Source organism: Cheilinus undulatus, linkage group 17 (assembly GCF_018320785.1).
Source record: "Cheilinus undulatus linkage group 17, ASM1832078v1, whole genome shotgun sequence".
NCBI classification, from domain to species: Eukaryota; Metazoa; Chordata; class Actinopteri; order Labriformes; family Labridae; genus Cheilinus; species Cheilinus undulatus.
The window spans coordinates 19,813,363-19,827,441 of NC_054881.1; the positions used below are offsets into that span (position 1 = coordinate 19,813,363).

Here is a 14,079-nt window from a genome sequence, read left to right on the forward strand (position 1 = left end):
AATTAACCTTTATTGAACTGTTCAGTACTGTGATACACATTTATTGATTATATTTGACAGAAACAGTTTGTATTTTACCTCTGTCCATGCACTTTCAGTCTGATTTCAAGATTTATAATTTTCTGTTCTGTGTTGTTGAATATTTTAGGGAATCACTGGCCCCAGGGGACCATTGGGACTAGATGGACCTCAGGGCCAGAAGGTGAAATACTTTTTTTTGTTACTAACTTACTGCTATAATGTGCTCACATTCAGCATCATTCACCAACTGTTGTTAGGAGGAACATTTTTCTTACCCCAGTCACACCGTTTTAAATGAGATTATGACATTTACCAACGTTTTCTTCTCTGTGATTTTTTTCATGACCAAGAACAAAATATCAAAACAATTTGGAGCACTCTTACACATATTTCAAATTGCAAATATTCCTGGAAAAAATTATATGTTTATCGTGTTTCGTCAATTTATTAAATTTTTGTCTTTAAGGACATAAATAAATACATTTAAAGGCAGTCAGCTTTTATTTTACTAACGTAATGTTTGATCTAAACTACAAAATATGAAATTATCCTAGGTAGGCTGTCCCTGGCAGGGGGCTGGCTAGCAAGAGCTGAGAATAAAGGTTTAAATGTTTGGATTCATTGGTTTGGAGCCATGTTTCCAAAAGAGTTACCCCGACCTCCAGAGCTACAAATAAACAACATTTAATATACGTATCATTATCTGAACATCTGGCACACCAAGCAGGAGAGGCAGAAGCAGACACAGGAACCGAGGCTAAGCTAGGGTAAGCTGTGGTAAAAGAGGAAAGAGAAGCCAAGAGAAAAGCAGATAAACTGTGAGGGTGCTTGTAGTTAATCATATGTACGCCTAAACTCACAATAGCTATGAAACAGTGGTGATTAGAAGTAGAAAGAGTAAAAAATTTAATTGTAGCTTGATCGACAGAGCAACCACACAAAGAGGCTGTGACTCAATATGCTCACCGTACGTCAGCACTGAAGCAAAAAACAGCAATTTTGGAGTTTAGTACTAAATCTATACATATTAATGATTTTGTCATGTTCCAGTTTTGAACTAGTATACCAAAGAACTCCTCTGAGAGGTATGAATGACAATTGACCTATGGCTAAGCCATGCCCCCTCCACTCACTCAGACAAACAATGAACATTCAGTGACAGGCGCTATTGCAGGTGATGATTTTTGGAGACAGAAAGATCACATATCATCTAGAAGTCACCAAAAGGGTCTAAACCATGCATTGGTGGGATATATTAATCATTTTATTTTCGAGAAGGTCGATAAAAAGCTTCAGTTACAAGCCAAAATTTACAGGTCCCAGTGCAAACGTGATAAACCGCATCTCATTGACATCACAATCTCAGACCACAAGATAGAGGATCAGCATCAAAGTGCCATTGAAGTTAAGGTTTTTGGCTCAGAATATGAGAAAAATATAACGGCCTTTTTACCATCTTTACCAAGAGTGTCTCTCTGTTAGTTTGGTGCTACAGTATTTACATTGGATCATTCAGCATAACGTTTGCCAACCTTTTTTATCTCGGCTATTACAGATAAGTTAATGAAGCTAAGCTCCAGAAGTTAACATTAGTTTAACTGTAGCCCTTTGGACAACAGCTAACAATGATGTACATTAACCAAAGAATAAAAACTAGAACAAACAATGCCAATGAACTCCCACCAAACAACTGACACAACGAACAAAGCAGCTAGGAGCTAACTTTAGCTAACATTAGAGATGTTAAAGATAACTTTATATTTCTTTCCAGCAAAGTCACAATATGTTGCCTCAAATACAATGTTGGCTTACCTTAGAACAGATGTTGTTAATTTTATCTACGTTGAGTTGATGTTGTGGTCTACCGCAAAACTTTTATCCAAAGTAGACACTTTTCTCGGGTAAGATGTGGCTTAGGAAAGGGTAAAAAATACACTCCGTCGCCCAGCCTCTCAGGATACCTTGTGTTGGAGTCGCATGTACCCCATGAACACCGTTTGACCATTTTTAAACTTAAAATCTCAAAAAAACCTCATAAAACCAGACGAAAACAGACTTTCTCCTATTCATTTCAATGGACGTCCAGGCAGCCGATGTCCGAGTGTATTGGAGTGGCTATACGCACTGTGATTGGCTCATCACGTTTGAGGGTGGGACTAAGCCATAGGTCAATTGGAGCAACAGGGAGGTTTGCAAAACGAGACAGACAGTTCTCCAGTTGTAGCAGTGAGATAATATTGTGGTTGTGTTTACGATGTAATACATAAATGGTATCGTGAGTCTACTTGCTTGGTTTTCAAGGAAAATGCAGAAAAAAATAAAATTTTTAAAGTGTACATTTCTCAACTCAAAAAACACATTTTAATAAGCATGAAAAACAAACCTTAAAGTTTAATAGTACTGCTTTCAAAATAACTTTATATTTTTGAATAACAAAAGTTTTCCCCTTGAAACTTCTACAAAGGGAGAATGCAGAGCTATTACTGTAAACTACAAGGTCTTTCTGCAGGCGTTTTTGTAAAACTTTCAAACAATACTTGATAGGAAAATAACTGAAGCCTTCTATGTGATTTTGTAATTGCGCAACCTAACATTGCAATTGCAATTAGATTAACTGTGCAGCACTTACAGGCAGGCAGACCATTCAAGGATCACATATCTGAGAGAATCTGAGAACGAATTGGAACACTCTTGACCATATTTCAATACTAAGATGCCTGGACAAAATTATATGTCCAGACATATACTTCTTGATTTGATTATTCGTATTTGTACATTTAAGCGCTTTTTCTTTTTAAAAAAAATGATGGCAATTTAGAGTTTACTTTCATGTTATAATTCTACCCAAGTTAAAATAAACTTTGAGTTGCTCTCTGTTAAAGCTCTTGACAGTATGTAGTCATTTTGATGTCTGATTGAGGTTTTCATGGACAAAAAGACACACTATACGAGACTAATCAGCACCGGTTCTCTGTAATCACCTGATTGAACGAACCCCTGCCACACCAGATACTTGACTGTACTTCTCCATGAACACCCTTTTCTATCTGTAGTACACCACCTGCAGAGCTCTGCCTGAGTCAAATCAGTGAAATCATAAAGTCACCTTCTATAAAAATGAAGAAGCAACATTAAAAGATTTTCATCTGTCCCTCCAGGGAGAGTCGGGGCCTAAAGGAATTACTGGACTTCCAGGCTCTGGAGGCCCTCAGGTAAACTCTGATTCTAGTCAACACTTTCAACAATACAGCAGCAAACGAAAATCATCTCTTTGCTCTCTGTTTGATTGGTTTGAAGGGATTAGCTGGTCCAAGAGGTGTCAGAGGAGACACAGGGGGGGCAGGACCACCTGTAAGTATCCTAAGATATCAGAAAGATGTTAATGGTTGTTTTTTTTTTTTTTTTTCCACAAATGTGGATGAATGACTGTAAGGCTGAGGGATATGGACCATAATTCACACCTCAGTCATTTTTAGCTCCATGTTGAAACACAATATAAACCTTGATATCTTGATATCTTTTCTGTAAGGGTGCATCTGAGAAGTCCAAAACATTACTCCGTAAGTCCTTTCCTATCCACTTTTTCTTAACCCCAGTGAAAAACGTCACAGGGCCAAGGAAAGGTGTGAGTTAGAGGATAGGAAAGGTGATAAGGGGATCAGACTGCCCCTTTCCTAATCGGATGTTACAGATATGATGAAAGTTTAAGCAATAATGCTAATGACATCATCCGAAACAACAGAAATCCTGCTTGAAATATTAGCCTAGTAATTTTTTTGATTTCACCACAGTTACCTCAGTATTTCTAGATAGAAAAACAAATGCAGTTTGAATTATTGACAGATCAGTTGGTTGGATCTTTGAAAAAAAATGTGACAAAAGAAATAAGAAATAAATATGTGGGAGTTGTCATGTCTGCAGTATTTCTGTGCTCAATCTTATTTTTCCACGTTTATTGCATGGATCATCATGCATCATCAGTTTTGTTTCATTTCGTGCACACAAGGTTACAGTCATATTGATCACTTGTCAGTCAATTCACTTCACTTTAAATGAAGTTGACGCAAAGAATTGTAGGTCATCTTTTCTTCTCTCCTTTTGTAAAGGATGGTCTATGCTAGAGGAGGTAATAAAGGATGCATTGAAGCTCCTTTCCTTATCATTTGGAGGGTTTGACCAGCCCCTGTCCTGGCTGGCACTAAAATACTTATGGGTCGTTTCACTCAGTAAGAACCCTTCCTGAGCATAAAGGACTATTTGAACAGACCCTAAAAGAAATAACGTATGGTTGTCACAGTACCAGAATTTAAAAATGTTTCTATGATTCTAGAAAACATCTAGCAATACTGAAACCCCTTTGATACCAAAGCAACAAAATTGAAAGTCCTGGACACCTGATATTGAACAGTTTTTCATTTTCAATTATCAAAAATTGCATACTGTCTAAATTGTGTAAAAACATTAATTGCAATATATTTAATGTGGTGTGTAAAAAAACACTGCATTGCATTGTTGCTGAAATGTGTCATTTGAATAAACCTGCCTTCTGTTTAGTATGAAAGGCCACTTATTTCTCCTTTAGATGACTGTATTAAATTTTCTCCTCACTGCATGGCAGGGTCCAGAAGGACAAGTTGGGCCACAGGGAGATGAGGGAGCCAAAGGAGAACCAGGGCCACAGGGACAGAAGGGAGAGCCAGGACCTCCAGGTCCACTAGGGGAACAGGTTTGGGAGGTTTCCATTAATCTACTGCATGACATTTATCATCCCACAGCATATCTGCATGTTTCTACCTCCTTGATGGGTATATTTTAATCATTTAAATTAGTAAACACTGTGTGAAACACTCCATAAAACTACCTCATTAATGTGAATTACATGTGCAGGGTGAAGATGGTCTCCCGGGAATCCAGGGTCCTCCAGCTCTGCCAGGGTTAGAGGTGAAAACTAAACCACTACTTGAAAACTTCAGCATATTTTACCAACTGACTAATTTGTGGAACATTGCTTCATATCCCTTCAACTACTCCTTGAATTATTGTATTATTTTCCCCTCTTCATTGTCTTTTGTAGGGGCCTCCAGGAGAGATGGGACCCCAGGGTGCTCCAGGTCCCACAGGGGCTCCTGTAGGTTTATCATGGATGATAAAATGATTTGCCTCCAGCAAAGGAGCTAGAATTAGAGCTTTTGTTTTGTAGAGATTATTATTGCAGAAAGATAAAAAAGCCAGAATAATCCAAATAATCACAAACTATTGATGCTTTGTAGGGGCCGTATGGGAGACCAGGACCTGAGGGGAAACAAGGCATGAAAGGAGAGGAGGTATGGTCTTTGAAGAGCAGTATGATCATCCTGTGAAGCTTCATTCTTATTTAATTGTGTTTGATCTATTTTCCAAAAACAATAAGTTAAGAGAAAATTTAAAGTAAGATAAATTTCTCCAGTGTAAGGGTTTGATCCTTTTCATCAAGATTAAGCAATGTGACGTCATTCAGTATAGCATTAAAGCATCTATCTATCCATTATTTATGCCACTTATCCCATATGAGGTTTGCTTGGTTCACCTTTTTTGCTGGGAAACAACATCTGTACCACTATGCAGCCCATTATCGAAACATGAAACTAGGAATAGTTGTTAACACTTTATAATAAGGGGTGCATGTTATTGGATTTTTGCGAATAGCCTACAGACCAGTAATCACAAATTCATTTTTGCCAATTCTGATATCAATATGGATATATGAATGTATTTTAAACCTAAAACGTCAATCCTTAAAAATGCTTCTCAGTTTAAGGAATGAGGATGAACAAAGAAAATGCTGCTATATGGAATATTAAACCCCATTTTCTTAGAAAACAAAGCTGCAAGTTGTTGCAGCCTTTTCAGCCAGGTCCAGGTTTTTAATAAACAGTTCACAAAGAATACTGTGCCTTATCTCTTTAGGGAGATGCTGGGACGAGTGGACCACCAGGAAGGACGGGCCATGCTGGTAGAAGGGTAAGAGATTTCTGTCTGTATCTTGGTGAAAAGCTGTTTGAAATAATGTACCAGTATAATCTGTTTAATTTCAGATAATCTCTGCTTGTAACACTGATGCTATTACTTTTTTACAGCTTTTGTAGAGCCTGTGATTACCCTTGAAAACAGGACATTTCTAGCTGATAATGTAGTGCATGTGTGTGGAATAAAATGGGACATAGCCAGAAACGGTCACTGTCTCTGTTTAGCTTCATGCATAAAACATCAGAGTGTCTCTTGTGTCTCCTCTCATTGAAAAACATGACAAACTTGTCCACAGGGGAAACGAGGGAAAGCTGGGGTCAGAGGGACCAGGGGAGACAGAGGACCAAAGGTGGGATACATAAAAAGAGGCTAAAGGCTTTGTGCTCGTCAGCTTTAATTATGATGTAAGAGCAAAAATATGATGTGTTTGTTTGTCCTTTAGGGCGAAAAGGGAGACAATGGACAACGTGGCATTCCTGGGTGGCCTGGGCTCATTGTAAGTTATTATATTTAGTCATTAAACATCTTTTTTATATTCTGACTGAACATAAATATACATTAGCTTTGAAGGTGTCTATACAGCAATCTGTCTAAGCAAACAATGTAAAAAAAGATCAATAAAGCAATTATTTTAGGGTTTAAGTGCATTTTATTAGTCAATAAATTGATTTGCTGTCTTTAATTCTTCTATTTTTGTTATGAAGGGAATCCCCGGATTACAGGGAGAGTCAGGGGATGCAGGTGAAAAGGGGAAAGAGGTAAGCATGTTTTCATTAAACTGGGGATTCATTTCTTGATATACTTTTAGTCTGAAGATAACCACAGCTGTTGGGAATTAAGGATCAGGTTTTCTATGTTTTTCTTGAAAAAGATAAAGAGATAAACCTTTGAATCAGTTAGACTTTTTACAGATAGTAAGCATGCTTGTAAACATATATGCACAGTTCACCATGTGCTTTGATGTATTATTAAAGTGCTTTTTAATCAGTTTCATAAAATGCTTACAGCAGCTGGTTTAGTTCATGCTAGTGCAGAACTCTCAGCCCCACCGGTCTTTAATTTTTCATAGCTATCATCTTCTGTCTCAGTGAAGGTGCAGGCTTGACTGGTTGTTTTGTTTCTTCAGGGTGGTAAAGGAGACATGGGACTGCGTGGACCTCCTGGAGCTGATGGCACAAAGGCAAGAGCTGCCGAGGTTTATGACAAAAATTTGAACTTGTCAAAGAAAAAATATAAAAATATATTATTAAAAAATACAGGTGTACCTCAAAACATCAGACATATATAGATACATGTTGAATGGCGATAATAAACATGTCATATAAAGGCAAGACAGGGCACGTTTATTTGTATAGCACATTTCAACAAGAATAAAGAAGTCTGACACTGAATTCACTGCTTAAGCTTGTCTTTGTTGTAGAGGATAACAGGAGAGGTATAGTTTAAAAGATCCTGCACTTTATGACACATTCAGATCCTCTGAGATCCAAGTAAACTGAAATAAAATGATGCTTCTCTCTTTTGTCTCCCTTGCTGTTCTATGTCAGACTTTTCATATGATATTCTGGGTTCACTTTACTATAAGCCCACCTGCATTTGTAAATATGGCTTTTTGCTTTACTTCTGCATAAAACAGAACCACACTGCTTTAAGCCTTTGTTATCAGTGTGGCTGTTTGGCTCATTACTTTATAAATAAAACAGAAGTGCTGCTTATATTCTTTTGATCCTGTTTAAAGGTTGAGGGAAATTTTGACTAAACACTGTCATTCAACGCTGGTTGGGATGACACAGATTAGCCCGGTGAGCCTAACTGTTGTTTTTAAATGATAATATTGAGGATTGGTGTTGCTGCAGTGTTTTACCTTGTTTATGTACTGCTTGCATGACTCATGTCCAACTCATGAGTTTCTAAAAAAAGAAACCTGAAAAAAACAGTATCTTTGCTTTAAATCTTGTCGACGCTTTGATCTATGATACTGGTATGAGTACTTACTTGTTTTGGTTGAGTGAGGCCCGCGCTGTATCATGTAGTTTAGTGTCTGCTGTCATCTGTTGGCTTTTTTGTTTACTACACCATAGGGGATGTGTATGCTAAAACTGCCATCACAACATTGAAGGCCATATCAATTCTGTGACATCTGAATTGATGCATGTATCAGCAGTTCACATGACGATATATTTTTTAAAGCAGAGACCTAGTGTATTTCCTCATTAGCTTCTAAGATATGATCTTAAACCATAGTGCAACCTGGTATTGAGCTCTCTTCTTCTGCATGTATTTTCTTTTTTTTTCTCTTGAGTAGAACCACTTACTTCTTGACTCTTAATACTTACATAGTAGAAGTGGATAGGAACACGTGTATTTTTAAGTGCAATGTAACCAAAAATGTTGTAACACATGTAGATGGTAACACCCCCCCCCCCGTGCTGGATTGAAAAGTGTGATGCACATTTTCTCTTGGAATGCAAGTTTATATTGATATACTTTGGATATTTTTAAACTTTTGCAGTAAGTAGATCAAAGAGACTGAATTGAAAAGTTAATTCTGTTTTGTTCAGGGTATCCGTGGTCCTGTGGGGTTGCCAGGTCCTCCAGGCCAGAAGGGAGAGCAGGTACACAGATAAATACTGAAGTTATGCTTTTGCAGTTTCTCTTTTGTGTGGTACAGCCACAAACTGTACTTTTGTGATATCCAAATTAGACAACTATTCTCCATTCTCTATTTTTCTTTCTATAATAAGGGGAATATTGGTCCTCCTGGACCGAGGGGCACACCAGGGATGCCGGGGCTGCCTGTAAGTGTCTTTGTTTCTTTCTTTCCTGTCTTTGTTCATTATTGGTATTTTCTGTGTAACTGGGTTATGTCTTTTTCTTTATTTTTCTGCTTCCTCTTGTTGCCTCTTGTGTTTGATTTTCCTTTTGGTTATAAACATTTTTTCAGACTATGAATTCAAGAGTGTGCCTCTTTGTGTTTTAAACTATTGAAGCATTTCATCTGCCACTCAGAAACTTTTATCCCATTGTGTCTGAAAAGTGGAGACAGAACAACTGTGAAACATATGATGGAAATGTTATTGTTTTAAAATAACTCCAGTCGATCCTGTAGAGTGCTGACTGTTCTTTGCCTGGTAATCTTTTCTTCAGCTCACAGATTGTCGAATCATTCACAGTTCAGCAGCACATCTTGATTGTGTTCAACTGGCTGTGTCTTAAGGGGACAAAAATCAAATGACTTAGGTTATGAAATCTGCAAAGCTATAGCTGATGGGCTCTTAATGCAGCAGATAAAAGCACTCTGAAGCACGTCGTTCATAAATCCACTTCACAGAGAAAAATCATACTAATGCCCTTTTCATCTCCTGTTCTCTGTTGCAGGGGTTGTTTGGATTAAAGGTAAGATATCATCATATAAAGCACTCTTTTCCCAACAGATCAAAGTCACGTCAGCTCTTTCCTCATTGCTATCTCCAGCAAACGCCCCAGAGGATTCTTTTACATTAAGATCGCTCTGCTTTGTGTTGATGGCACATATAATCATAAAGCTGTCACACTTTGGAGGTGGTGTTTGAATATAATGGGATTTTGAAGCATTTTTTTTATCCATATCAAATGTTATAGGATTTCTATTCAGTATGTAATTTATGATGTACTTATCACATTTTCTGTTCCCTGCAGGGTTTAAAAGGCTACCAAGGTTTGCCCGGTCTACCTGGCAGGAGAGGGCTCCCAGTGAGTATAAAAGAGTGAAACTACAGGGGATAAACACAAACAATTTGCTCTGTAATATGTTAGATGATAAGAGAACATGAAGCACTTGAAATAAGCCAGATTGTGTACTTTAGAAATGAAAACATAAATGGAGAGATGTATATGAAAAGGAAATCAGTAGGGGTGTCAGCGTTAATGCATTTATCATTATTAATTATGGTCCATAATTAGTGCATTAGTGTCTTATTAATCCCATGCCTATTGTCCTTTTCAGCACACTTTGGTTAAGCCACTGCAGTGTCTCCCTGCAGCCACAGTGTTGTAAAATAAGTCCACCACTGCTCACTTGAAAAAACTCACAGGCAGCTCAGTGTCAAAAGTCATCTGTAACCTATGATTTTAAACATTTTCCTCTTTACTGCTCCCTTACTTCCTTTTCAAGATCCTTTTTTCTTTGGTTCATGTCATGTCATAATCTTGGATCATCCTGAAGCTCCTTATATTCTTTCCAAATCAAAGCAGGTCTGTTTTCAAGCAGGTGGTCAGTTACCCTTAGTTTAATACAGAGCAAAAATCCGAAATGAAACTAAAACTCATGTCATGTCAAATCATGGAATTTCAAGAAGTGACAAGAAGGTGAGATTTACAGAAATTCTGAAATCAACTGCAATTAAAACTGGAACATAGGTCAGTTAAACTTTCTATGATTATGAGTTTTCAAATTTTCATAATTCAGTTAATTAGATTGTTAAGTACTCATATTCACTTGAGACTACATTTTAAAGACAATCAATGCTTTCACCTTGATGTCATGAGAATATGTAATAAATGTATTGCAGTTCATTTTAAATGTTCACACAATATCATTAAAAAGTTCCCTATGAAATGGCGTTCCATGCGCCAGTTTGGCTTAGATTGTGGAGTCCATATTACAGGGCTATAGTCCTCACTGCACTGTTCATAAGATTGATTCCCAATCTTGGTGCATGTTTGTTACGTCAAATCAAATCAACCTTTATTTATATAGCACATTTCATACACAGGGCAACACAATGTGCTTCTCCATCAAAAACAAGTGATCGCAAAAATCATTGTATTGCAAATTGAGAATGTGATATACAAATTCTGACCAGAAATAAAAAGTCAACATGAAAACCAAAAATGATCCACACAGATTAGAGCACACAAACACACACACTGAGAGCAGCCAATGAAATCTAACCATAAACTGATGCAAAAAGTAAAGTTTTCAACGTGCTTTTAAAAGTATTACATATCTTCTTCCCTTGTTCCCTCTCCCCATATTTGCAGTCTCTCTTCAGCTGATTCAATCTGATTTTTTTTTAATTCAGTGATTTAGTTATTTATTTATCAAATATGTGTAAGTGGTCCTATTCATAGTGCTGGTGTGGTGTTTGAGGCTCTTTTTTGATCACAACAGCTCACTTAATGTGCTACAGCATTTGCACACTGTTGCACTTCAACCAGCAGATATGGCAGTTTCTCTCCCATGCTCTTTCTCTCTCTCTCTTTCTCTCTTCATTTCATACTCTGTCTAGTATCTGCTGTTCTGTCTAAATAGAGGCATAAAGCCCAAAATGAAGAGTGTTGTTTGTGTTTTAGGGTCCACCCGGAGTTCCTGGACCCCCAGGAGAGTCACTGAATATGACTTTGTCTCAACTCAAGGTACATTATTTTTTCCTTCAATTCACAGTTCTTGTGGATGCTGATCCTAACTACAAATTAACTTGAGTAGTCTGTCTAGTTAGTTTGTTTTATGGCTATATAATGTGCCATTTGTATAGTGCCCTCGAAAACACGCGAAACTTAGTGCCCTTTTCGGTGGCGAGAACACGCTGTATGTGCCTTTTTTTTCTTTTCACCCCTGCCCATGAAAAAGTCTGTGCGCGCTACTGCCTTCAATGTCCAAGTAAAGCTGTAAGTAAATGTCTCAATCATAGGGGATTTGAAGTAATACTTTGTAAAGCTGATGGATGGTCCAGATTCCATGTCTGTCATCAATTAGATCCATTTTGCAAAGCTCCAATCTGAAACATTTGTGCCCAGTCTAAAGAATTACCAGACCAAGCATCCACCAGCATCATGTAAGAAGAACCAAGCAGTAGCTACAGGTGCGGTTTAGTTGTACTGCAAGTTGGTAAAGCTGCCTGTCGGGCTTACATTAGGCGGTATACTCAGCTGCACGTGCCTATTTTGTCACCATGTCTCATCCAGTCACCCTCTGAGAACTATTTTAAAGGTTCTGCCCTTCCCAACATTTTGTATCGGCCCAGATTGATGTGAAAAGTATCTCATGCAATGAATAGATGAAACAGTCTAGCATGTCAGGTTATTGAAATTATCTGTACAACTAGACAAAAAAGAAATAAACTGATATAGCTTGAACATACTTTATTTTTTGTGTTTCTTATTCTCTTTCCATGTGCAGGACCTGATGTATGTGTCGGATAAGCCAAACTACCCTCTGATCCAGACTCTGTTAGACTCTCTGCAGCAGGATCTTCGGCTACTGTTGGATCCTCCTGATGGCAGCAAGGAGCATCCTGCCACCACCTGTCTGGAGCTGTGGCTCTGTCATCCTGAATACAGCAGTGGTCAGTTACTGAAAATAATCAGATGAAAAGTTAATTTATACTGAAGAATTGTGGGAACACCTGAGCTAGCAGCAGCTCTGACCACTGGGTTTTCTGTTACATGTGCATTTACTCTTTTCTTATCTCTGATAAACTGACATCAAGATTCATTATAAAGATTCAAAGGCCCACGGACGTGCTGCTGCTCCAGTGGCCCTGCATAATGGGGAAGTCCACCTTTAATTTATTGATGCGCACACTAAGACAATTGATTAAAAGTGCATTAGTTATTTTTGGAATTAGATTACAAATATTAATAAGTTGATATTTAGACAAAGATTGGCTAGGAGTCATGATATCTACAGACAAAACAGGCAGATCTATGTAAAAATGGACATTTAACACCTCAATTTAACTGTAAAAGAATGATATTTGTCTCATGAGCAGTCATTCAACTTTGAGATCGTCATTAAAATGAGGGTCTCTCAAAAGAGTCGTTTAATATCAGATTATTTGGGGTCACTGCTAGTCTGGATGATCTTTTCTCTCCAGCGAGTGAGAATCAGATCCCTCCTCAGATGTTTTATTGTGCCTCTATAGACTCGGTGAACAGACATGGTACCACTTTATAGCTAAACTGTCTCAGGGGCACTGTTGAGGTTTTATGGCCACTTTGCTGGGCTAGCTGGTGTCAGATGTTAATCTGTCCTGAACAACAGCACACAATAAAACCAAACGCCTTTTTTTAAAGAGGCGTATTAACTCACATGGATAAGCAACCCTCTTAAGAAAGTATTTGTTTATTTTATCAGTATCTTACAGTAATTTTCCAATGATTTCTTTCTTTTAAATGTTAGTCAAAATGATGTAACCTGAGGGCCTCCAGAACACACAAAAATGGAATTAATTTGAAGAAAACATATTTTTGAGAGTGTACCTTTCTATAACTAATAAAGAATTGATTCTCATTACTACCATGGGACAATTTTTTTTTAGCATCTATTAGTACTGTGCAGTTGGTGCTCCAATATTTATTTGTCTGTAAATGTTGATTACAACACTGTCTTCCTACAGGAATGTATTACATTGACCCAAACCAGGGCAGCCCAGGCGATGCTCTGCTGGCACACTGCAGCTTCTCCTCCTCATCAGTACAGACCTGCCTTCATCCTCGAGACTCACAGGTGAAAAGACATCACCAGAAAAAGGCTTCAAGAAATTCTCCTTCCAGATCAGTGACTCATCTGCTGACTTAAACAGTCTGATGTGAATTAAAATTTGGTGACTAGTTAGTCAGCTTAAGTTGATAATAACACCTTAAAGGAAATAGTATTTTTATAGTTTGGACATCATTTTTGGAGCATCATCAGTGAAATCTTTTGATTTACCCTCTGTGTGAGCGTGGCAGAGGGGTTATCTGCCTATCACACAATCTTTTCAAATTAAATTATGAAGACTTTAGAAATTTCACCATCTACAGTACAAAATATCATCAAAAGATTCTAGGCTAGAGAAGTATCTGTGCACAAGGGACAAAGCCAAAGGTCAATATTGGATGCTCATGATCTATAGGCCCTCAGACGGCACTGCATTAAAAACAGGCGTAATTCTGTTCTGGAAATCCCTGTATGTGTTAAGAAACACTTCCAGAATCATTGTATGTTAATACAGTTGGTCATGCCATCCACAAATGCAAGTTAAAGCTGTGTCATGCAAACGCTGCCGTCGTTTCTGGGCCAAAGCTTAT

General features: G+C 37.8%; 1 protein-coding gene across 1 annotated transcript in view; it reads left to right on the forward strand.

Moving 5' to 3' along the window:
• Positions 1-14,079, forward strand: part of LOC121525258 (collagen alpha-1(XI) chain-like) — a 30,624-nt gene that overhangs the window by 11,894 nt on the left and 4,651 nt on the right. Inside the window, exons 13-31 of the mRNA XM_041811142.1 lie at positions 149-202; positions 3,180-3,233; positions 3,319-3,372; positions 4,640-4,747; positions 4,909-4,962; positions 5,096-5,149; positions 5,292-5,345; positions 5,968-6,021; positions 6,323-6,376; positions 6,470-6,523; positions 6,732-6,785; positions 7,154-7,207; positions 8,589-8,642; positions 8,772-8,825; positions 9,406-9,423; positions 9,706-9,759; positions 11,362-11,424; positions 12,188-12,353; positions 13,407-13,516. Of these exons, the coding sequence (XP_041667076.1) occupies positions 149-202; positions 3,180-3,233; positions 3,319-3,372; positions 4,640-4,747; positions 4,909-4,962; positions 5,096-5,149; positions 5,292-5,345; positions 5,968-6,021; positions 6,323-6,376; positions 6,470-6,523; positions 6,732-6,785; positions 7,154-7,207; positions 8,589-8,642; positions 8,772-8,825; positions 9,406-9,423; positions 9,706-9,759; positions 11,362-11,424; positions 12,188-12,353; positions 13,407-13,516 (1,221 nt within the window). The remainder of the gene's footprint in view (positions 1-148; positions 203-3,179; positions 3,234-3,318; positions 3,373-4,639; positions 4,748-4,908; positions 4,963-5,095; positions 5,150-5,291; positions 5,346-5,967; positions 6,022-6,322; positions 6,377-6,469; positions 6,524-6,731; positions 6,786-7,153; positions 7,208-8,588; positions 8,643-8,771; positions 8,826-9,405; positions 9,424-9,705; positions 9,760-11,361; positions 11,425-12,187; positions 12,354-13,406; positions 13,517-14,079) is intronic.